The sequence below is a fragment of the Hipposideros armiger genome, unplaced genomic scaffold, assembly GCF_001890085.2.
Source record: "Hipposideros armiger isolate ML-2016 unplaced genomic scaffold, ASM189008v1 scaffold_23, whole genome shotgun sequence".
Taxonomy (NCBI): domain Eukaryota; kingdom Metazoa; phylum Chordata; class Mammalia; order Chiroptera; family Hipposideridae; genus Hipposideros; species Hipposideros armiger.
The window spans coordinates 7199635-7222557 of NW_017731373.1; the positions used below are offsets into that span (position 1 = coordinate 7199635).

Sequence of the window (22923 nt, forward strand, 5' to 3'; positions counted from 1 at the left end):
CATAAGTGAAGTGTAGGGTCGACTCACAGACTCCATTCTGGCCTAAAAGGAGTAAAAAAGGGTGGGTGGGAGAGAGAAAACACAAGAAAACTATTAGAGGTAAGCTTTGGCTGGGTAAAACTAAAAAGCAAGGACTCCGGGACATGCATGAAAAGATGCAGCAGCTGGCGATCATAAAGATGGTCAATGTCAGGAAGGCTAAAATCTGACTCCCTGGGCAGCAAGGGCAGAGAAAATGCGTTTACTGCCTAACAACCTAGGAACAATGTTCTGTTGTGAAAGCTGTCTGAACGGTGAGGGCTGTCCGGAATGGCAGCCCTCGGTGGGAGGGCCTCTGAGCACTGGCCCCGCCTCCACTCTGGCAAGGGGAGGGGTGTGGGCTCCAGTTCAGCTTTCAGTCCCTGACGGCAGCCACATCAAGCAGATGCGTAACTGGGTTTAGGAGCGCTGGTGGAGGGCCTCCCAAGGAATGAATGAGGTTTGGCTTGTTGATGCGAGTAAGCTGACGCATGAGAGTACGAGAATGTTCAGCAGGCGTGCACAGACACACAGGAATGAATGAGCTTGACACACACACTCGTGTTCGTGTGAGACACTTGCACCAACATGCACAGAGGGCCAGCAATGCAGGTAAAGAAGGGGTATTCTTTACATTTGTTTTACTGGAAAATACATAAAGAAACACTTCATAAACATTGTAGCAAAAGATCACAACAATAGAGAAAGCCAGAAGAAAATGCGAGGAAACTTTGGAAGGCTAGAAGACGGGAAATATATGGAGAAATGGGAGCCAGGGTTTGCCCACAACCTGCTGACCAGCCAACGGGGGCACCTCGTGGCATTGCCCAAATTACCACATCTGGTCATTTCTTTCATGGAGCTACTCATGCATGAAAGTGGTTCAAGTACCTTTGAAAAGAGCAAAGCAAGGACCCTTGGTTTAATAAGTTTGGGTACATCTTTTATGTTCTCTGAACCTCCTATGAGGATCCAGGATAAACCATTTGTTTCCAGTTATGAATGACAGCTAAGTAGAATGGAGAATGCCTAGGTTAGTGGACGAGAAGGCTAAATTATAGGGCTGAATTCTTGTGCTCATCAGGACATTCACATGTTTCTTTAAAAACTGCACATCAAGGTAAAAGCATTAGTCTGCAAGACTGGTTACAGGAGTCACTCATGTTAATGTGTTTCCACCACAGAACAACCCCTGACCTTAACTTGACCCTGTCTTGGCTGCTGCAGGGGTGTAGACCTTAGCTGTGCTGGCCTTCTCATTTGGCACCTGAGACTGAGGTAACAGAAGAAACATAGGGGTCAAGACTCAAACACATCATCATTGCTGCATGGCAGGGCTCACGCTCTTACTGAAACTGTGAGCCCTGACAGACTACCCTGCTTAACCTAGAGCATTTGGACCTTTGCTTTCCTTGGCCTTTCACTTAAAATGCACGTGGGTAATGCCATTAAAAATTTAGTAAGGTAAAGACTTTTCTTCAGATGTCTCAGTTGTGTAAACCTGCTTCTCTCCTGCATACTCGGACCTAAGAGTTATTAGCACCAGACAGGGCGGCTCTATCCAAATTGTTTAAGTCGGGGAAGGGAGAGAGAATTACTTCTTAAAGTTTCAGCTTCTGGTAAGGGAGTTAAACTGTAAGTGTTTTAAGAATTTAGGTCACTAGAAACAATTCTCAAATATTTATTTCTAAGAGACCCCCCCACATTGGATTACTAATGCCTCCTTCACCTTCCAGAGGGCCAGTTAATCAACTATATTGGCAAATACAGGAATAAATTAAGGGAAAATATCCATTTAATTCTCATTGGTGAATGTACTTGCATAAGTGATTCAGACCTAAAGAACAAAAAAATAAAAATAACTACTGGATAAAAACAAAATGGTGAGGTGGGGTGCGTGGCTGCAGCTAAAACACGCTCTCATCCACAGAATTCAGGGGCAACTGATACAGGGTCTTTCAACTGGGCTGAAGAACCTCTCTATTATTCTAAATAGTCTACAGTAATTATACCCGTCTTTCAGTGTCACTGAACAAGCTACTATGCTAGGCTAAGGGATACAAACTTTTAAGGGGATTAATTTGAATTTAGCCTTCCATATATACTAGAATTTGAGAAAATTCATTAATGCACAGAGAAATGCAAAAAACATAAAAGAAAAGAAGATAAAGGAATGAGTTTGAATAAATTAAATCAGTAACATGAAGAAATAGTCAACCATTAGCAGCTTCTCTGGAACAAAAGTAAGGCACTGGCACTCAATGGTGTTGCCCCATCTAAACTGATTAAGGGTGGAAAGGAGAAAAGCATTATTTCATAAATATCTGAGCCACTGAAAAGGAGTTAAACTGCTGGGGGTTGTTTTTGTTTGTTTGTTTGTTTTGCTATCTTAGGTCATTAGAGCCCATTCACAGATACTCATTTCTGAGAAGAAGTCAAAGAATACTGAAATAGAGCCAAGCAATATTCCTAATAAAGGAATAAAAGAGCAATAAGCTAAACCCATGGAACCACAGACTTCTCTATATAAACTAAATGAGTGTTACCTTGCTGGACTCTTCCAGCTGAGTGCCTCGTTTCCAGGCTTCGGAGAAGATGGAGCTCACGATGCTTTGGGAGCGCACGTGGCCTGCAGGCTGGGTGTCAGATACTCCACTATCAGACTGATTAGAGTGATTTGACTGAGACTCTGTTTAGAATACATTTTCAAAAACAGGATTACATAAGTTAGTTTTCTGACAGTATGAATATGTATGTTCAGATAGGTCTTTTACATAAGACCAGGTGCTCTCCAGAACAGCAACAAGTGACTTTTACTCATTTCATACAAGCACAATCCATATTTCCCACTAGAAAACTTCCCTTACCTTGGGGCTAATAGGTAATCTCGATTCTTTTAAAATAGTTTACCATGAAAGACTGATAATTACAATAAAAGGTTCATATAACGTTATTGGTATTCTGACAATCTGACTTAGGAGAATTAGCAAATAAGAGAATTAATAAATCTTCAATAGAGTGACTCTTTTTTTCAGTACCTTCATTACATTTGGAATCAATCTTTCAACAAACCCCTGCTCTAGACCACCCCAGAGAGTTCTCACTTATGCATTCACACTTACACATGATGATGATTATGTCTTTTTCCTCAGCAATGAACACTACTGAGAATGTGACCCTCGGTGAGAAGTGTTTCCTAGGGATTCAGGTATTGGCACCACAAGGCAGCAGCTGCACTGCAGCCTGGCCTCCAGCAAAGCATGAAAACAAGTCTTCAAGGAAGCTGGGAATGGCTGAGGATACAGTGTAATTTGACTGACATCCAGGGTGAAAGAACTGGGAAGATTATTTCACTGGACTGCAGGTCAGGTAAGATAACATGTGGCAGCACCTAGCCCCATGCCTGGCATCTGGTGGAGACTCAAATGTTAAAGCCAGTACCATCCAGTCACTCTGTGAGAAGTAGTATTATTAGATTGCCGAAGATACTGAACCCTAACAGTAAAAAAGAAATACATATACCTATTTATTATAATTTTGAAATTAGGTGTGGCTCTGGTTTTTAAAAATCGAGATGAAATAACCAGATCTACTAGCAGTCTACGGAGATACCTTCATACTGTGCTTTGGGCATTTCCAACTACCTGGGATGCTGGAAGAACTGGATCCTGATTTAATGCTGGAGCTGGATAAGGAAGTCCAATCATAAGCTGACTCTGTCCTCTTCAAGGCTTCTTGATAGTTCATGTAGAGCTGCTTTCCATACTAAACAGAAGGCAGTAAATGATGACATCTGAGCTTTACGGGACATGACACAGATGGATAAGGTAGGAAAGGGGGATATATTTCTATTTACTGGTTCATAATTTGTATTAAAATTAATACCTGTGATACTTCAAAAATTCTTTTAATACCAGTAAATTATAATCTCTTCTTATTTTTCTTCATTTTTATGAAGGCAGCAAGAATTTAACACTTGATTCTGATTGTGTTTATTATTATAAAGATGTTTTCCAATTATTCCTAAAGCAACTTTGATTTTACAGCTATAATAAATTTTATTTTCAGCTACTTAATAGGCATAAATACTCCCTCAACTATTATGTATAATCATCTTCAAGTTGTCCTTTAAAAGGTTTTTTTTTAAGACTTGCTTTTTTTTAGAGCAGTTTTAGGTTCACAGAAAAATTGAGAGGAAGGTACAGATTTCCCATATAGCCCCAGGGCCCTAAACATGCACCGCTTCCTGCATTATGAACACTCCCCCACCTGAGTGGTACATTTGTTTCACTCAATGAACCTACATTAACATATAATAACAAAGTCCATAGTTTACCTTAGATTCACTCTTGGTGTTGTACATTCCATCCATTTGGACAAATGTATAATGACATGTATCCATCATTATTGTATCACACTGAGTATGAATATCTGCACTGCCCTAAAAATCCTGTGTTCCGCCCATTCATCCCTCCCCCGACCTCGAGGCAATTTGATTTTCAAAATATTTCTTTTGCTTAGGCTAAACTCTGCCATATAAGAATCATATGTGTGCGGCAAAGCCAAAAGAAATCATTTTGATACTACATAAGCTTTTACCAGCAGTATTATTCCATAGATACCAACTGTTAAAAGTTTATGCCCATCACCAAAGAAAAAAACACATTTAAAACATAAAAACTTAGGTCTGAGAAAACCAGACATTGGCAAAATCATACAACAACCAAAATAACTACCGTGACAATCACTAAATACCTCATCATTCTGTCATCAAACCAAAAGAAAGCCTACCTTTGCAATACGAATACCATTAACCCACTGGTGCAGGGTCCTCACATCATCACAGCAAAGGTATTTGATGTACTGAGATTTCTTCTGAATCTGTGGGTGCTGAAACATTAAAGTCCAACTAAGTTGCCAAAAGAACTAAATAAAAAACGCTTAAACATATCCTGATAAGTTATGGGCCATCAGAGTAATAGGCCAAATAATTTACACCTCTTATATGGCCATTAGGTCAAATAAAACGGCCTATAAGTACTTTGACAGAAGAAACTTGTGTTAAACTTTAAGACAAAATATCCAAGTTAAAAAAATACCATCACATCCTGTGAAATTCCCAGATACCCTTCCACATCTCAAAGAAAAAAGTCTATCAAGGGTAACAGTTAGTAGAATTCTTAATCTATAAGACTATGAAATGCAGCCAGGGTAGCTCAGTTGGTAAGAGCGCGCGCGAGCTCTGAACAACAGAGATGCTGGTTCAATTCCCACATGTGCCAGTAAGCTGCAGCCCCTACAGCTAAGATTGTGTACAACGGCTTGACCTCGACCTAGAACTGGCTGCCGTGATCAGCCGGCCAATGGCCAGCGACCAACTGCCTCACAGGGTAGAGCGCAGTGCTCATACTACCAACATGGGCCAGTGAGCTAGGAGCTAGGTCCTCCACAACTAGACTGAAACAATGTCTTAACTGGGGGGGGGGGGGGGGGGGGGGGGGACGACGACGACGACTATGAAAAGGAAAAATAATGTGATTTCACTTTGAACCCACTGAAAGCATGGGTTCAGAAGACTCCAAATGAGAGCATCTGGGAAAGCTCCTGGGGCTTCTCTGCAGGTGAATGCTGGGGGGTGGGGGGGGCGAAGCGGCAGGGCACAGTACTATGGGCTGGCTCTGCAGGCCCCTCCGCCTGCAGCACGTGCCGCCCAGGGAACCAGCAGCTCTTCAACTGCATCATCAGATTTAGTTTTCACAACCCAATGGAGTTTTCAGTTGAGGACTGGATAGAAGGTGACTGACTTGACCTTGACTACAAAATGCAAGTGCTAGAACAAAGTATTTTAATTCAACTGGGCCACTGATGGAACCACTAGTTCCCTGGCAAGAAAAACCCTAAATCTCACTTGATTCTGGATGTAGTGATTATTAATTACTAATTCTCTTTTCAGTTATTTTGGGGAAAACAAACAAAAAAACAAACAAAAAAACCATGGCTATATTTTACCTGAAGAAATATTTAAATTTATGTTCAATTATAAGAGGCTTTAAAAATTCTCTAACAGCACTCGTTTGTTGTGGAATCCCATGAAAGCAATAAAATAAGCAATTTGAATAAGTTATCAATGCAGCAGAAATAGATGGCCACCAATAAATTATGTATCTGCATTGTTAAAATTACCAATCTCTGGTCTACAATGAAAGAAATGTAATTCATTTATTTATTCTACACATATTGCTTTACAGAACTCAGCTCCTATGATAAAACATTTAATACCAATACCAGTTTAGTTATTGAAGACTAGGTCAGTTTTAAACAATAAAAGGTTAGCAAAACAATACCTAACAGTTTTCTCTGCTGACAACATAGGTTCCACACCCTGCCCTTGGAATACAATCCCCTTGTCCTCATTAAATCACATTATAAAAAAAACACCATAGCAATCTTGAAAGCGCAAAGGAGGACAAGTAGAGGAGTATTTTTTTCTATAAGAGGAGGAAGAGGAATTTTATCTCATTCATTCATTCAAGAAATATTTATTGAACAAGAACTATTTGCCAGATGCTTCAAGTACATGTTGGATACAGTGTTAGAACAAAGAGGCCACAGTTTCTGCAGAAGATAAAATGGGCTGACTAAAAAAGAGTTTTCTTTAGTGTTGCCAACTGGGGCTTGAAGAGCTGTACTCCATCCCCTGCGTCCCTGAGGCACTGCTGACAGTGCAGAGTCCAGGCATTCGAACCAGGGGCTGCAGGATGGCTCTCAGCCTTTATCACCTACCCCTCTCTTATTTACAAACCATTCTTTTTTTTTTTTAATTTTATTAAATTTATTGGGGTGACATCAGTTAATAAAATTATAGGTTTCAAGTGTACAATTCTAAAATACATCCTCTATATATTGCATTGTGTGTTTACTACCCAAAGTTAAGTCTCCTTCCGTCACCAGGTATTTGACCCCCTTTACGCTCCTCTACCAGCCCCCTCCGCGCCTTACCCTCTGGTAACCACTAAACTGTTGTCTGTGTCTATGAGGACTAACCAGTCTTGACTGAATCCTTCCATTTTCTGAGAGTAGAGCTATCTAGCACGGGTGTTCCACTGCAGCACAGGTCCTGACTGAGTGTGTGTGTGTTCTCTACACTAAGGGAGTATTTTTATCAACACAACATCAGAGAAAAGGAAAGAAATGATGCTCTATCCTTCTTCCTCATCTCTCTAACCTGGGAATCCAAATAACACCCTGAAAATTACTATGATATGATTATTTGAATATTTGCAGGTTACTTGCTAGTTTAAAATTCATTTTAGGACCTCAAATATTCTCTTTTACAACCTCCCATATTATAAAGACATTCCTTCCATAGTGTTCATTATGGTCACCTCAGGAGGTTGCCTGTTCCACTAATATACTTTTACTTCACTAAAAGTGGCCTTTTTTGAACACTTAATATGTACCAGGTATATTGCTAAATATTTCACATATAATAGTTCATTCCATCCTCATGAAAACCCTATGATTTACATATTATCTTCACAATCTGAGAAGAAATTAAGGCACAGAGGGGTTAATACCACACTCAAAGTTATTTGCCAATAGTGAAAGAACCAGGATGTGAAATCGATAGGGTAGGTAGATAGAAATGAGCAGAAGGAGAGACCTAGCCTCAGTTAGAAAGTCCCTTGCTGCAGCTCCTACTGGGGTCAGGACCCCCTGCAGCTGCCCTCACTTACGGCACCAATGCCTTTGCAGGATTCCAGGCTCACACATGCCCCTAAATCAAAGGGATGTGTCTTTAGAAGCCAGGGAAGGATGGAAACTAGACTTTTATATGTTTGTATAGATAGTGAATTGTTATGTTATACACCTGAAACTTATATATTATTATTAACCAATGTTACTTCAATTTAAAAAAGAAAAAAAAAAGGTATATAAGCTTTCAAATCCCACTATTTTGAGGGGTGTTTACTTTTTTCTCCTGTGATATTTCCATGCACATAATATTAAAAATAAATTAGTATACCTTTTCTCCTGTTAAAAAACAGTTAGTGGTCATAATTTTGGTTGTAACAGACATTGTTGGTTGCCTGCCCTGCAGCTATCTTCTCCCTATCGCTTTTCTGACAGAGCCCCAATTTTGTTTGGATGTCCATCCCTTACCTCAGAGGGTGAATTCTGACTAGTCTAAGCCAAAACAGTGGCTTTTTTCCTTGCCAGTGATGGGTTTAAGTGTGGGCATGTACTCTGGGCCAATGACCCTCAAGGGGGAGGGCTGTTGGTAGGTCCTGGAAAATACTTCCTTTCTCTTAAAAAACACCAAGTATAGGGAGAAATAGTGCCTTATCTTCTGATGGATTTTCTGGGTCACCATGTGATGCCTAGAACTGCAGTGGCATCTGTGACTGTAAGGTGAGCCAGCCTGAGAATAAGCTGATACGCAGAAGATGAACAGGGAAAGATGGAAAAAACTGGGGTTCCCACTGATAATCCTAAGCTGTTAAAATAACCAATTCTTACTGTCTTCATGCTATGAGACCCCCAAATAACTTTTATTTATATGGGTTATGTCTATTGATATTTACCTTATAAGAAATTAAAACAGAAAAATTAAAATAAAAGAATACACAAATACACATTCCACTACCAAAGAAAGCAAAGATATCACATGTTATGTGACCTCTTTAAAAACTCAATTTTACATCTAGGAGAGAAAGAGTGTAAACGGCAAATAACATCTTAGCATTGTTAGAAGAAGAAGAATGCCATCACAAACCCCTTGACAAGGATCTCAGGGACTTCCAGGGGACCTTGGACCTCATTTTGAAAACTGCTGGATTAAGCTACTTTGTGCTGACTTTTAAAAAATTATTTGCTGTTGTAACCTAAATGATACAGTGGTATTCTCCAAGAAAGGATTACCTAATAAAGGGTTACCATTACAATACACATAATTTTATCAAAACAGTCAAAACTCTACCCCAAAACCCTAAACAAACACCATCCCCTCAAACCCAATTGACAATTTTCTGAGAAAAGCAAAATCAAATGACATAAACATGCAGACCTAAGTAGTTACCAAAAGGTATCTAAGATGGAACCAATGAGAAAAACTTAAATATCTCCATAATTATCCTGAATTTTTAAATGTTGTCTTTGTTGATATTCCAACAGATCACTAAAAATTCACTAAAAATATCAGTTTTCAAAGTACAGATATAATCGGTATGAGAAAAGCTAAAATTTTAGATAAAGGAGGAAGAAAACCTCACTAAAAACAGCTCAGGTAGGTTACAATACACACATGAGTTATCAGGGCTATGGTTGGGGGAGAAGGGAAAGAGACAAAAATTATTTCTGGACAAGATGAGAGACAGTCCACTTTGACCTTGGGCACAGTGCCCTCTGATGGTTCTGCTGAGTAAGTACAGGAAAAAAACTAAAAATACCTATGTCCCACATTTGGCTGTGATCTCAATTTTCCTAAAATAAGCTTGCTATTAAATGAAAGTCTCAAATTTATAATCAAATCTATTTTATATATCATGATTCAAAGCTTACAATCAGTATCCATTTCTCAGTAGCATCAATCTAATAAGGGCTACATAGCTACGGGTCAGCTGTGGTATAACACACACACTTCTTTTCCTTACTATCCTTCACCATTCCTTTAAAAACCTATAAAACAAAAGCAAAAATAGTATACTCAACGGAGATCCAAACTATTCTAACCTCCAGTAACCTACTCTATGCCTAACATCAATTAAAATTCCTAAAAAGAGATACATATTTACCTTTAGCACCAGACAATAGTCCGTAGGTGCTTTGTATTTGTTCCGATAGTCCTGTCCATAATAAACATTGACATGATCCAGCTGGAGAAAGCACACCAAATCCCGAGAGACCTAAGATAAAAACACCCAAAAGACTGAATTAACAACAATGTGTAAACAAGCAAATATCATAACTGGTAACAGTTTCTAGTTCAGAATCAAAACTTTACCAAGTAGAAATTACTGCTATTTTGCAAAAGAAAAGACAGTAGAGTCTCTGTAAATGCTTCTTCTTTAACCCATGATGCAACAAAAAAGGCAGTCCATTTCACTTACTGTCTTGCTATTCGGTACGAACACTGGTTTGCTTGGAAAAGGGTGGTATTTTAAAGAGACTTTAAATATATTAAATACAATACAGTATCATAGAGCTCTCTGGAAAGAAGAAAATATGTAGTTCAGTGTCTAGAAACACATATCTTCAAGTACAGTAGTTCTCAAGTTGGGATTTCTTTACCAGTTAAAGAGGGGCAATAATATATACCTCTCAGGATGGCAGTAAAGACTGAATGAGGTGATACTGTAAGAAGCTTAAAACAGTGCTGGTCCCCAGTAAGCACCAACGTGATAGCTACCAAGGGGGCCCTCAGCAAAAGCATAATACCCAAGCAAGGCTGAAATGTCTGTAATCCAAGAAAGCTATTCTCCCCAAATGACAAGCAAAGCCTACTCTGGCAGAAGTTCCAAAAATAATCAATGAAAGTATGGTTTCAAATTTGGCAAGATAATCAAGATGGACCCAACTGATGACCAAAGAGTGAACATTTTCAAGTTTCCTCTTCTTTATAATAGATCAATAAACAAAGCAATATTCTGTGTGTCCCTACATGAGTTGAAACAAATCAGAGCCTGGATTCACCTTGTTAGAATACTCATTACAAATTAAAATTAATTAGCATAACGAGGAAGCTCAAAAGCCGGCAGAGGGGACATACCTTTGCTTTTCCTTTAGGGACATAGTAGATACCAGATGCTCGCAAAAGAAAATAACGCTTTTTCCAGGACTTCTTGCCATCATCTTTCAACCAAAGGACTCCTTCAATTTCTGGTACAGTTACAGAACTTCCACAAAAACATTCCTAAAATGAGAAGATGATTTGGAAAGACATATGATCCTTGGATTCTCAGAATAAAGTTGTATTTGCCACTGTGAAATCCATGAACTATAATTAAACCCAACAGCTTTGTATTAAAACCATGCTGCTAATTTTACCTCAATTAGAACTTTCTATTCCAAACATAATATAAATTTATTTCAGAACTACTATGGCACTTTTAGCTAACACTGTTTTGAAGTAACTAAGTTGAAATGAAGTAACTAAGTTGTAAATACTTAAATGTATTTGTAAACAGCAGTTACACTAAATTTAATAAAAGTGTCAGAGCTAACATAAGCATTGGACTTTATTTTTCTTCAAATTAATAACACATTTAGATTAGCTGTCAAGCTAAATAGGAATGTACTTTAAAAGAAAGCAACATGCAAAGTGAATGATTAAACTTTCACAATTTAAGAAATGTATCAATTTATATGACTTTAAAACAAAGAGGGCATTTATTTTTGAAATATTTAATATAAAGTTGAAAGGAAAATAAACTCAAATTTCTGAATTCTGTCTATATTTAGATAAAAAATTAATTTAAAAATAAAAAGCAATCATGAATTTGATAAAAGAAAAATAGAAATCCTGACTAAACATTAACATAGTACATTTTGAGCCTTAAAAATTTATTTCTTTCTTCCCAAAGTACAGAAAAAATAGGAATTATAAAGAGCATTTTTTTTAATTGCAGCTATTTCTTAATAGCATCGCTATAAAAAGCTGAGTGCTAATCTTAATTTTCCTAATTGCCTTGTTGGTAAGTAAGAGTTTATTCAGGTTTTCAAACATATTAACTTCTTTGATGTTAGTTCTCTAAAATCAGCAAAAGCCAAAAAGCCAAAAATTCAATTATATTTGAATTTGTTTTATTATTCTTCAAGACAAGGAGATGTACATATTTTTAAAAATGATCATTATGATTTTAAAAATTGAGTTATTTAAGGCTAAGGCTTGAAATATTTTGTAAATAGCTAATTATATTCAAATTTCTCTCTGGGAATGCAGATAAAACAGCACAATCACATGTTTCATTGACCAGCCTTTTTTTCCACTCATCAACCCCTAAAAGCTCATGACTCCTTTTAGTACACCAGGACACTGCTTGGCAAAATAATAGCTTTTAAAAGGTTCTTCAGTGGCCTAACATTCACACAGGTGAACTCTCTCCATTAGGCTTTGGAAGAACATAGGATTCTTTCGTTAACAATTGCAATTATAAATATGTATATTTATACTTGCCCTGACATACTTGACTTCAAAAAAGGTACTTAATATTTTATTATAATGTACAAGAAAAAGTGGGGGATGATATGCGACAGTGAAGAATCATACCTCCAATAGCACTTCTTTGTTTCTATCTGCCATCTCAGCTGTTTCCTTTTTCCCCAGAAGATAATTCTGGAAAAATGAATAAATGCAAGTTAAAGGATAAATCCATTCTATTATTCCCTTGGCACAGGTGCATATATGATTTCTTTTAGGGACATGGCAACTCTGTGTCAATTTCTGCCAATGAAGAGTGAGAGGAACACTCTTTGAAGAGCAACCTGTGCATGGGAAACATCACTAAAATGCTTAATTCTCCTCTTTACCATACCGTTTATCTTGAATTATTTTATAAACTTCCCTCCCCAAATCCTCAAGTGGTATTATATCTAACAGCTGGCAAATATGTTTTGGAATATCTAATGAAAGCTACATGTACAGGACCTAAAAGCTTTACAAATTATTAAGTACAACAAATAAGGCAAGTTTCCTTAAAATATGCTGAGCTTAACCGATCCAGATGCAGAAAATTTAATCTGTTCTGGCTTTCAAAGAAGAAATCCCAAATTCTCTGAGACTATCACAATTTTGTTTGCTTGACTGAACTAAAATCTGAATGCTAATTAGTCTCATGAAAAATTTTTTTCACAATCACCCATAAAAAGATCTGCTGGTATTTCCAAATATGTCTTCTTCCCTAAAAATATCCAGTAAAGATGTGTTATGAACAAGCCACTTGAAGGATAACTATTCGACACCTTTAACACTGCTACAATTTCTCCTCATTACTACTTTTTAGGTTGTTTTCTTTCATCTACTGATTTGTATAAAATATTTGGGGATTAGGAAGTATTAATCAAACATTATTTTGGAATAAGCAAAGATGCCCAAAAAATCAAGGTGACATATGTTACAATGTGGTACCATTTATAATCAAGGTTACTGGGATTTAAAAAAAATAATAAATAATAATAATTTTTTAAAAATCAAAATAAGCTGTAAACTGGATAAATGGCTGAAGTAGAGAAACTTAAATACCGTATTTCCCCATATATAAGACGCTCTCATGTATAAGACGCACCTTAATTTTGGGGCCCTAAATTTGAAAAAAATGTATTACATAAAGTTATTGAACTCAAGTTTTATTCATCATAAAATTCATACAACTCCTCATCAGTTGTGGGAAATGCAAGTAAAAAAATNTATGTTTGTATAGATAGTGAATTGTTATGTTATACACCTGAAACTTATATATTATTATTAACCAATGTTACTTCAATTTAAAAAAGAAAAAAAAAAGGTATATAAGCTTTCAAATCCCACTATTTTGAGGGGTATTTACTTTTTTCTCCTGTGATATTTCCATGCACATAATATTAAAAATAAATTAGTATACCTTTTCTCCTGTTAAAAAACAGTTAGTGGTCATAATTTTGGTTGTAACAGACATTGTTGGTTGCCTGCCCTGCAGCTATCTTCTCCCTATCGCTTTTCTGACAGAGCCCCAATTTTGTTTGGATGTCCATCCCTTACCTCAGAGGGTGAATTCTGACTAGTCTAAGCCAAAACAGTGGCTTTTTTCCTTGCCAGTGATGGGTTTAAGTGTGGGCATGTACTCTGGGCCAATGACCCTCAAGGGGGAGGGCTGTTGGTAGGTCCTGGAAAATACTTCCTTTCTCTTAAAAAACACCAAGTATAGGGAGAAATAGTGCCTTATCTTCTGATGGATTTTCTGGGTCACCATGTGATGCCTAGAACTGCAGTGGCATCTGTGACTGTAAGGTGAGCCAGCCTGAGAATAAGCTGATACGCAGAAGATGAACAGGGAAAGATGGAAAAAACTGGGGTTCCCACTGATAATCCTAAGCTGTTAAAATAACCAATTCTTACTGTCTTCATGCTATGAGACCCCCAAATAACTTTTATTTATATGGGTTATGTCTATTGATATTTACCTTATAAGAAATTAAAACAGAAAAATTAAAATAAAAGAATACACAAATACACATTCCACTACCAAAGAAAGCAAAGATATCACATGTTATGTGACCTCTTTAAAAACTCAATTTTACATCTAGGAGAGAAAGAGTGTAAACGGCAAATAACATCTTAGCATTGTTAGAAGAAGAAGAATGCCATCACAAACCCCTTGACAAGGATCTCAGGGACTTCCAGGGGACCTTGGACCTCATTTTGAAAACTGCTGGATTAAGCTACTTTGTGCTGACTTTTAAAAAATTATTTGCTGTTGTAACCTAAATGATACAGTGGTATTCTCCAAGAAAGGATTACCTAATAAAGGGTTACCATTACAATACACATAATTTTATCAAAACAGTCAAAACTCTACCCCAAAACCCTAAACAAACACCATCCCCTCAAACCCAATTGACAATTTTCTGAGAAAAGCAAAATCAAATGACATAAACATGCAGACCTAAGTAGTTACCAAAAGGTATCTAAGATGGAACCAATGAGAAAAACTTAAATATCTCCATAATTATCCTGAATTTTTAAATGTTGTCTTTGTTGATATTCCAACAGATCACTAAAAATTCACTAAAAATATCAGTTTTCAAAGTACAGATATAATCGGTATGAGAAAAGCTAAAATTTTAGATAAAGGAGGAAGAAAACCTCACTAAAAACAGCTCAGGTAGGTTACAATACACACATGAGTTATCAGGGCTATGGTTGGGGGAGAAGGGAAAGAGACAAAAATTATTTCTGGACAAGATGAGAGACAGTCCACTTTGACCTTGGGCACAGTGCCCTCTGATGGTTCTGCTGAGTAAGTACAGGAAAAAAACTAAAAATACCTATGTCCCACATTTGGCTGTGATCTCAATTTTCCTAAAATAAGCTTGCTATTAAATGAAAGTCTCAAATTTATAATCAAATCTATTTTATATATCATGATTCAAAGCTTACAATCAGTATCCATTTCTCAGTAGCATCAATCTAATAAGGGCTACATAGCTACGGGTCAGCTGTGGTATAACACACACACTTCTTTTCCTTACTATCCTTCACCATTCCTTTAAAAACCTATAAAACAAAAGCAAAAATAGTATACTCAACGGAGATCCAAACTATTCTAACCTCCAGTAACCTACTCTATGCCTAACATCAATTAAAATTCCTAAAAAGAGATACATATTTACCTTTAGCACCAGACAATAGTCCGTAGGTGCTTTGTATTTGTTCCGATAGTCCTGTCCATAATAAACATTGACATGATCCAGCTGGAGAAAGCACACCAAATCCCGAGAGACCTAAGATAAAAACACCCAAAAGACTGAATTAACAACAATGTGTAAACAAGCAAATATCATAACTGGTAACAGTTTCTAGTTCAGAATCAAAACTTTACCAAGTAGAAATTACTGCTATTTTGCAAAAGAAAAGACAGTAGAGTCTCTGTAAATGCTTCTTCTTTAACCCATGATGCAACAAAAAAGGCAGTCCATTTCACTTACTGTCTTGCTATTCGGTACGAACACTGGTTTGCTTGGAAAAGGGTGGTATTTTAAAGAGACTTTAAATATATTAAATACAATACAGTATCATAGAGCTCTCTGGAAAGAAGAAAATATGTAGTTCAGTGTCTATAAACACATATCTTCAAGTACAGTAGTTCTCAAGTTGGGATTTCTTTACCAGTTAAAGAGGGGCAATAATATATACCTCTCAGGATGGCAGTAAAGACTGAATGAGGTGATACTGTAAGAAGCTTAAAACAGTGCTGGTCCCCAGTAAGCACCAACGTGATAGCTACCAAGGGGGCCCTCAGCAAAAGCATAATACCCAAGCAAGGCTGAAATGTCTGTAATCCAAGAAAGCTATTCTCCCCAAATGACAAGCAAAGCCTACTCTGGCAGAAGTTCCAAAAATAATCAATGAAAGTATGGTTTCAAATTTGGCAAGATAATCAAGATGGACCCAACTGATGACCAAAGAGTGAACATTTTCAAGTTTCCTCTTCTTTATAATAGATCAATAAACAAAGCAATATTCTGTGTGTCCCTACATGAGTTGAAACAAATCAGAGCCTGGATTCACCTTGTTAGAATACTCATTACAAATTAAAATTAATTAGCATAACGAGGAAGCTCAAAAGCCGGCAGAGGGGACATACCTTTGCTTTTCCTTTAGGGACATAGTAGATACCAGATGCTCGCAAAAGAAAATAACGCTTTTTCCAGGACTTCTTGCCATCATCTTTCAACCAAAGGACTCCTTCAATTTCTGGTACAGTTACAGAACTTCCACAAAAACATTCCTAAAATGAGAAGATGATTTGGAAAGACATATGATCCTTGGATTCTCAGAATAAAGTTGTATTTGCCACTGTGAAATCCATGAACTATAATTAAACCCAACAGCTTTGTATTAAAACCATGCTGCTAATTTTACCTCAATTAGAACTTTCTATTCCAAACATAATATAAATTTATTTCAGAACTACTATGGCACTTTTAGCTAACACTGTTTTGAAGTAACTAAGTTGAAATGAAGTAACTAAGTTGTAAATACTTAAATGTATTTGTAAACAGCAGTTACACTAAATTTAATAAAAGTGTCAGAGCTAACATAAGCATTGGACTTTATTTTTCTTCAAATTAATAACACATTTAGATTAGCTGTCAAGCTAAATAGGAATGTACTTTAAAAGAAAGCAACATGCAAAGTGAATGATTAAACTTTCACAATTTAAGAAATGTATCAATTTATATGACTTTAAAACAAAGAGGGCATTTATTTTTGAAATATTTAATATAAAGTTGAAAGGAAAATAAACTCAAATTTCTGAATTCTGTCTATATTTAGATAAAAAATTAATTTAAAAATAAAAAGCAATCATGAATTTGATAAAAGAAAAATAGAAATCCTGACTAAACATTAACATAGTACATTTTGAGCCTTAAAAATTTATTTCTTTCTTCCCAAAGTACAGAAAAAATAGGAATTATAAAGAGCATTTTTTTTAATTGCAGCTATTTCTTAATAGCATCGCTATAAAAAGCTGAGTGCTAATCTTAATTTTCCTAATTGCCTTGTTGGTAAGTAAGAGTTTATTCAGGTTTTCAAACATATTAACTTCTTTGATGTTAGTTCTCTAAAATCAGCAAAAGCCAAAAAGCCAAAAATTCAATTATATTTGAATTTGTTTTATTATTCTTCAAGACAAGGAGATGTACATATTTTTAAAAATGATCATTATGATTTTAAAAATTGAGTTATTTAAGGCTAAGGCTTGAAATATTTTGTAAATAGCTAATTATATTCAAATTTCTCTCTGGGAATGCAGATAAAACAGCACAATCACATGTTTCATTGACCAGCCTTTTTTTCCACTCATCAACCCCTAAAAGCTCATGACTCCTTTTAGTACACCAGGACACTGCTTGGCAAAATAATAGCTTTTAAAAGGTTCTTCAGTGGCCTAACATTCACACAGGTGAACTCTCTCCATTAGGCTTTGGAAGAACATAGGATTCTTTCGTTAACAATTGCAATTATAAATATGTATATTTATACTTGCCCTGACATACTTGACTTCAAAAAAGGTACTTAATATTTTATTATAATGTACAAGAAAAAGTGGGGGATGATATGCGACAGTGAAGAATCATACCTCCAATAGCACTTCTTTGTTTCTATCTGCCATCTCAGCTGTTTCCTTTTTCCCCAGAAGATAATTCTGGAAAAATGAATAAATGCAAGTTAAAGGATAAATCCATTCTATTATTCCCTTGGCACAGGTGCATATATGATTTCTTTTAGGGACATGGCAACTCTGTGTCAATTTCTGCCAATGAAGAGTGAGAGGAACACTCTTTGAAGAGCAACCTGTGCATGGGAAACATCACTAAAATGCTTAATTCTCCTCTTTACCATACCGTTTATCTTGAATTATTTTATAAACTTCCCTCCCCAAATCCTCAAGTGGTATTATATCTAACAGCTGGCAAATATGTTTTGGAATATCTAATGAAAGCTACATGTACAGGACCTAAAAGCTTTACAAATTATTAAGTACAACAAATAAGGCAAGTTTCCTTAAAATATGCTGAGCTTAACCGATCCAGATGCAGAAAATTTAATCTGTTCTGGCTTTCAAAGAAGAAATCCCAAATTCTCTGAGACTATCACAATTTTGTTTGCTTGACTGAACTAAAATCTGAATGCTAATTAGTCTCATGAAAAAATTTTTTCACAATCACCCATAAAAAGATCTGCTGGTATTTCCAAATATGTCTTCTTCCCTAAAAATATCCAGTAAAGATGTGTTATGAACAAGCCACTTGAAGGATAACTATTCGACACCTTTAACACTGCTACAATTTCTCCTCATTACTACTTTTTAGGTTGTTTTCTTTCATCTACTGATTTGTATAAAATATTTGGGGATTAGGAAGTATTAATCAAACATTATTTTGGAATAAGCAAAGATGCCCAAAAAATCAAGGTGACATATGTTACAATGTGGTACCATTTATAATCAAGGTTACTGGGATTTAAAAAAAATAATAAATAATAATAATTTTTTAAAAATCAAAATAAGCTGTAAACTGGATAAATGGCTGAAGTAGAGAAACTTAAATACCGTATTTCCCCATATATAAGACGCTCTCATGTATAAGACGCACCTTAATTTTGGGGCCCTAAATTTGAAAAAAATGTATTACATAAAGTTATTGAACTCAAGTTTTATTCATCATAAAATTCATACAACTCCTCATCAGTTGTGGGAAATGCAAGTAAAAAAACCTATAACCACTGTATAAGATGCACCCAGTTTTTAGACCCCAAATTTTTCGAAAAAGGGTGTGTCTTATACATGGGGAAATACGGTAAGTACTTTTTTTTTGATGGATGAAAAACTCACTAAATAAATAGCTGGGTTCAACACAGCTCTGGAATAGAGAGCAGAAACCTGGTAATTCCATGGAGTTACTTCTGTTTCCTGAAGGGCTCTCACCCCATCTGCTCTGCGGGCTGGTAACCTCTTTGAGGCCTGACACCTGGGGCCCAGCAGACCTTTCACCTCAGTAGTAGTAAATGCTCCCATGGGGCTTTACAGCCACAATGTTCTACGAGGTAGATGCCAGTCTTTTAACTCTATTAACTTAGCAGTAATATAATATAAGATGGACATTTTAAAATCCTGACCTCTGTAAGTCATTGAGTCTTACCTGTGGGTTTTTGAAAAGTGCGTATTTTTCTATACGTTCCATAAATATAAGCTTGTTTTGACTATCTCTTGTCCAATTAAGGAGATTTTCAACCAAGTTTTCATGGTCTTCAAAGATTCTCTCTGTCCCAAAATAAAATATCAATATTTTGTTAGTATTCATCAGGACTGCATTAAGGACATGAAACCTTGCAAAGTAATTCAGGGCAGAACCACAGAATCTCGGACACTACAGCCCTGGGCCCTTCGAGGTTATCTGGTCTTCCCTCTATTTTCAAATAAGGGAACATGCCCTAATGGTGTTATGTGACTTCAGCAAGGTCACACAGCTGCTACATGAAAGAATTAGGATTACAGTCTAGGTCTCCTAACTTCTAGGTCTTCTTTAGCCGTCAGCCTTTTCCCTTAAAATAAACATGTTACTTGCATTTCATTAATCCTAATGTTAAGTATTTCCAACAGTATTCAGTTCTTGTAATTTTTGAAATTCCCAAGATGATTTCCTTTTTGATCTATGGGTTTTAATTTTAAAAAGAAATACATTCTCTAATTTCTAAATTAGAAATCAAAAAACATGTCCTATATACTGAACATATACATTTAAAGAACATATGCTGGATGGATACTGATTTTTTGAAATTTCTTGAGAGTTGCTTATGCCCTCATACTTGAATAATTTTTGGAAATATTCCATTTCTGCTTGAAAAGAATGTACATTTTCTTGTTATTAGAGTTCTAAATACATTTCCTAGGTCAAAAAAATTATTTTTCAAATCTCTCATAGTGTTTTTTTGTCTGCCTGATTTTATTAATCACTGAACAGATTCTTAGGTGAAGAGAATCTACTATGAATGCTGACTTGTGAATTTCTTCTGGTAATTCTGTCAACTTTCGCTTTATACACTTTAATCCTATTAGATAAAATTTAGAATGACGTGTGGTTCTTTATTGCATTTTGCTTAAAGTCTATTTTGTCTGATATTAACAAAATTATCTTTCTTTTGATTAGTGCCTTTTCACATTCCTTTTACTTTCAACCCTTGTGTGTCTTTAGGTAATAGGCCTTTTATAAACAACAACAGCTGCATTTTGTTTATTCATCCTTTCTAATAATCTTTGTTGTTTAATTAAATAATTTACCTTATCTTTAACATAATTTGTTTCCACCATCTTATTTTGGGCTCTTAGTAGTCCCTTGTTTTCTTTTATTCATTCAACAAATATTAAATGGCCACATAATATATTTGAAGCACTGTGCCATATATGATTAAATAATAGTTATTTAAGACAGCATAGTCAATTATATAAAAGGTAACACAGAAATATTATATGGGTATTTAACTTACGGCCATGGAAATATTCCAAAACTAGCATCCAAACATTTTCTGTTTATCAAGATACTACTATATCTATGAACTCAAACCTTTCTAATCCTCTAACAGCAGTTATAGATGAGTATTTTTTTTTTTATCCTTTTTTTTTTTTTTTTTTAGCTGAGCCATCCTGCCATCTGTTGGCAGCTCAGCAGCTGCTCAGCTCGGGCCAAAACTCAAACCGCTGTTGCTCAGAGCTTGCACTCTTGAGCGAGCTCCTAACCAACTGAGTCACTCAGCCGGCCCATAGATGAGTATTAATAGAATATATTTTATGCATGTTAATGAAGCTCTAACAACTTATGGTTTAATTTTGAAGGTTGTGTATATGTGTTCTGAAAGTGTTAATAATTACATTTTTATTTCTTTGGAGACTGCTGTGAAATATTTAAAGGTATAATAAGTAGTAAGAGGAATGCAAATACGTATTTTAAATAAAATTCAGTTGAAATTGATTATTTATTCAATAAAGCCTAATAATGATTGCAAGGTTTTGGTAATTATACAACTAATATTAAAAAAAAATTTTTTTTTAAAGAGTCAATAATGGTATAAAAAATGAGGAATTTTTAAAATTAGAAAACACCATACCAAGCTACAGATAGTAGAAAACTAAGATTTAGTACACCTAACTAAAAATAACATGTGCTTTATGTTTCTCCTGAAAGTCAAATGCTGGTATAGAGTTCAACACAAATATGAATAAACATAATGGTCTTTAGTAAATGTGTTTATCTCTGTAGTTATTTGAAGGGGAAAAGTATTTTGTTACCTTAAAATATTTTGTTGTTCTAGCTATAAGAAAATCTGAAGTGATCTCAAAATGATCTCATATTCAAATAAATCTCAAAATATTTGAAAGAAAGATAATGTAAAAAGCCAAGGTTATATTATAGAAAAAAATATATAAAGATGTCTCAAGGTGCTTTTATCAACATGAAAACTACTGGAATTAGATAGAAATTAAAAAGTAACGAAAGCAACGATATTACTAACCCATTTGCAACTCAGAGATGGTTTCCACCAGCGACCAGTCTAAACTATAGCCACAGTGGGATTTGTCCATCAGGTTATCCAGCACTTGTCTCACTGTCTGCCTCTCATCCACCATCATTGTTTTAGAACTATCGTCAGACATGTGGACTCTAATCACCAGCTGTAACACGTTAAAAAAAAAATGAAATGCAAACCAAAAAATAGGCATTCTAGAAATATTTTCCAGTATTGAGTAATGTTTTAAATATAAATTAAAACTAATAATGACTTTATTATCCAAGAAAAATACTCTAAAATTAGGTATCAAATAACCTGAACAAATTTAAAGCCTTCTTAAAACTACAACAGGTAAGCTTATAATAAGACTATTTTGTTTTACTCTTTTAGAATAATTTAAAACCAGAAAGTTGTTTCTTCTATAATCATTTTAGCCATAAAAAATACATGTGAAAAGTATATTAGGAAGAAATACCCCTCTATCTCTCCAGATCTTAGAGATACATTATATAAACAAGGCAATTATTTATAAATCCATAAAACTGATAAAAATCCCAGACCAGGAAAAAGCCCAAATATCACCTTTTTCACTTGCGCCTCTTTAATTTTCTCTAGGGCAACTCTGATCTTCTCAGCTTTCAATTTTGCTGCTTGTTCTTCCTGTGAACACAAAGCACTTCAGATAAACTAATGCTAAAATAATGAGAATTTTTTAGAAGTCTTTTTATCGTTAAGGATGTTGCTAGCATTGAATTTCAGTAAGAATATAATTTCACAGTTATGTAGAGCACATTTAAAAAAATAACCTTGTTCACAAAGTGAGAGCCGACAATAAAGGAACATTGTTTAAGATGCAGACTTGAAAGTTTCTTATAATAAGGCTAGATCTCATATTCTAGAGAAAAAGAAATCTGTGACTAAATGAATGAGTTTGATTCTGTCAATCTGAAGCAGATGAATTTCACATTCTGGAGCAGGGGAAACATGAGTGTATAATGGGCTGCCAGTTTGTTAGACCTGCACAATCCCTGATTCTGAATTTATTCCCCCTCCAAAGCATAGGCAATCTTTTGCATATTAATGTTTTGTTCTGTTACATTGAAAATGTACTATCATCATAAAAGTAGCAAAAATAGTAT

At 35.6% G+C, this 22923-nt stretch overlaps 1 protein-coding gene across 1 annotated transcript in view; it reads right to left on the reverse strand.

Moving 5' to 3' along the window:
* Positions 1-22923, reverse strand: part of RAPH1 (Ras association (RalGDS/AF-6) and pleckstrin homology domains 1) — an 80612-nt gene that overhangs the window by 7585 nt on the left and 50104 nt on the right. Inside the window, exons 7-16 of the mRNA XM_019635619.1 lie at positions 22367-22444; positions 21788-21947; positions 19420-19541; positions 17859-17924; positions 16359-16502; positions 15385-15495; positions 4810-4908; positions 3663-3783; positions 2565-2707; positions 2210-2299 (exon numbers count right to left, since the gene is read on the reverse strand). Coding sequence (XP_019491164.1) covers positions 2210-2299; positions 2565-2707; positions 3663-3783; positions 4810-4908; positions 15385-15495; positions 16359-16502; positions 17859-17924; positions 19420-19541; positions 21788-21947; positions 22367-22444 — 1134 coding nt within the window. The remainder of the gene's footprint in view (positions 1-2209; positions 2300-2564; positions 2708-3662; positions 3784-4809; positions 4909-15384; positions 15496-16358; positions 16503-17858; positions 17925-19419; positions 19542-21787; positions 21948-22366; positions 22445-22923) is intronic.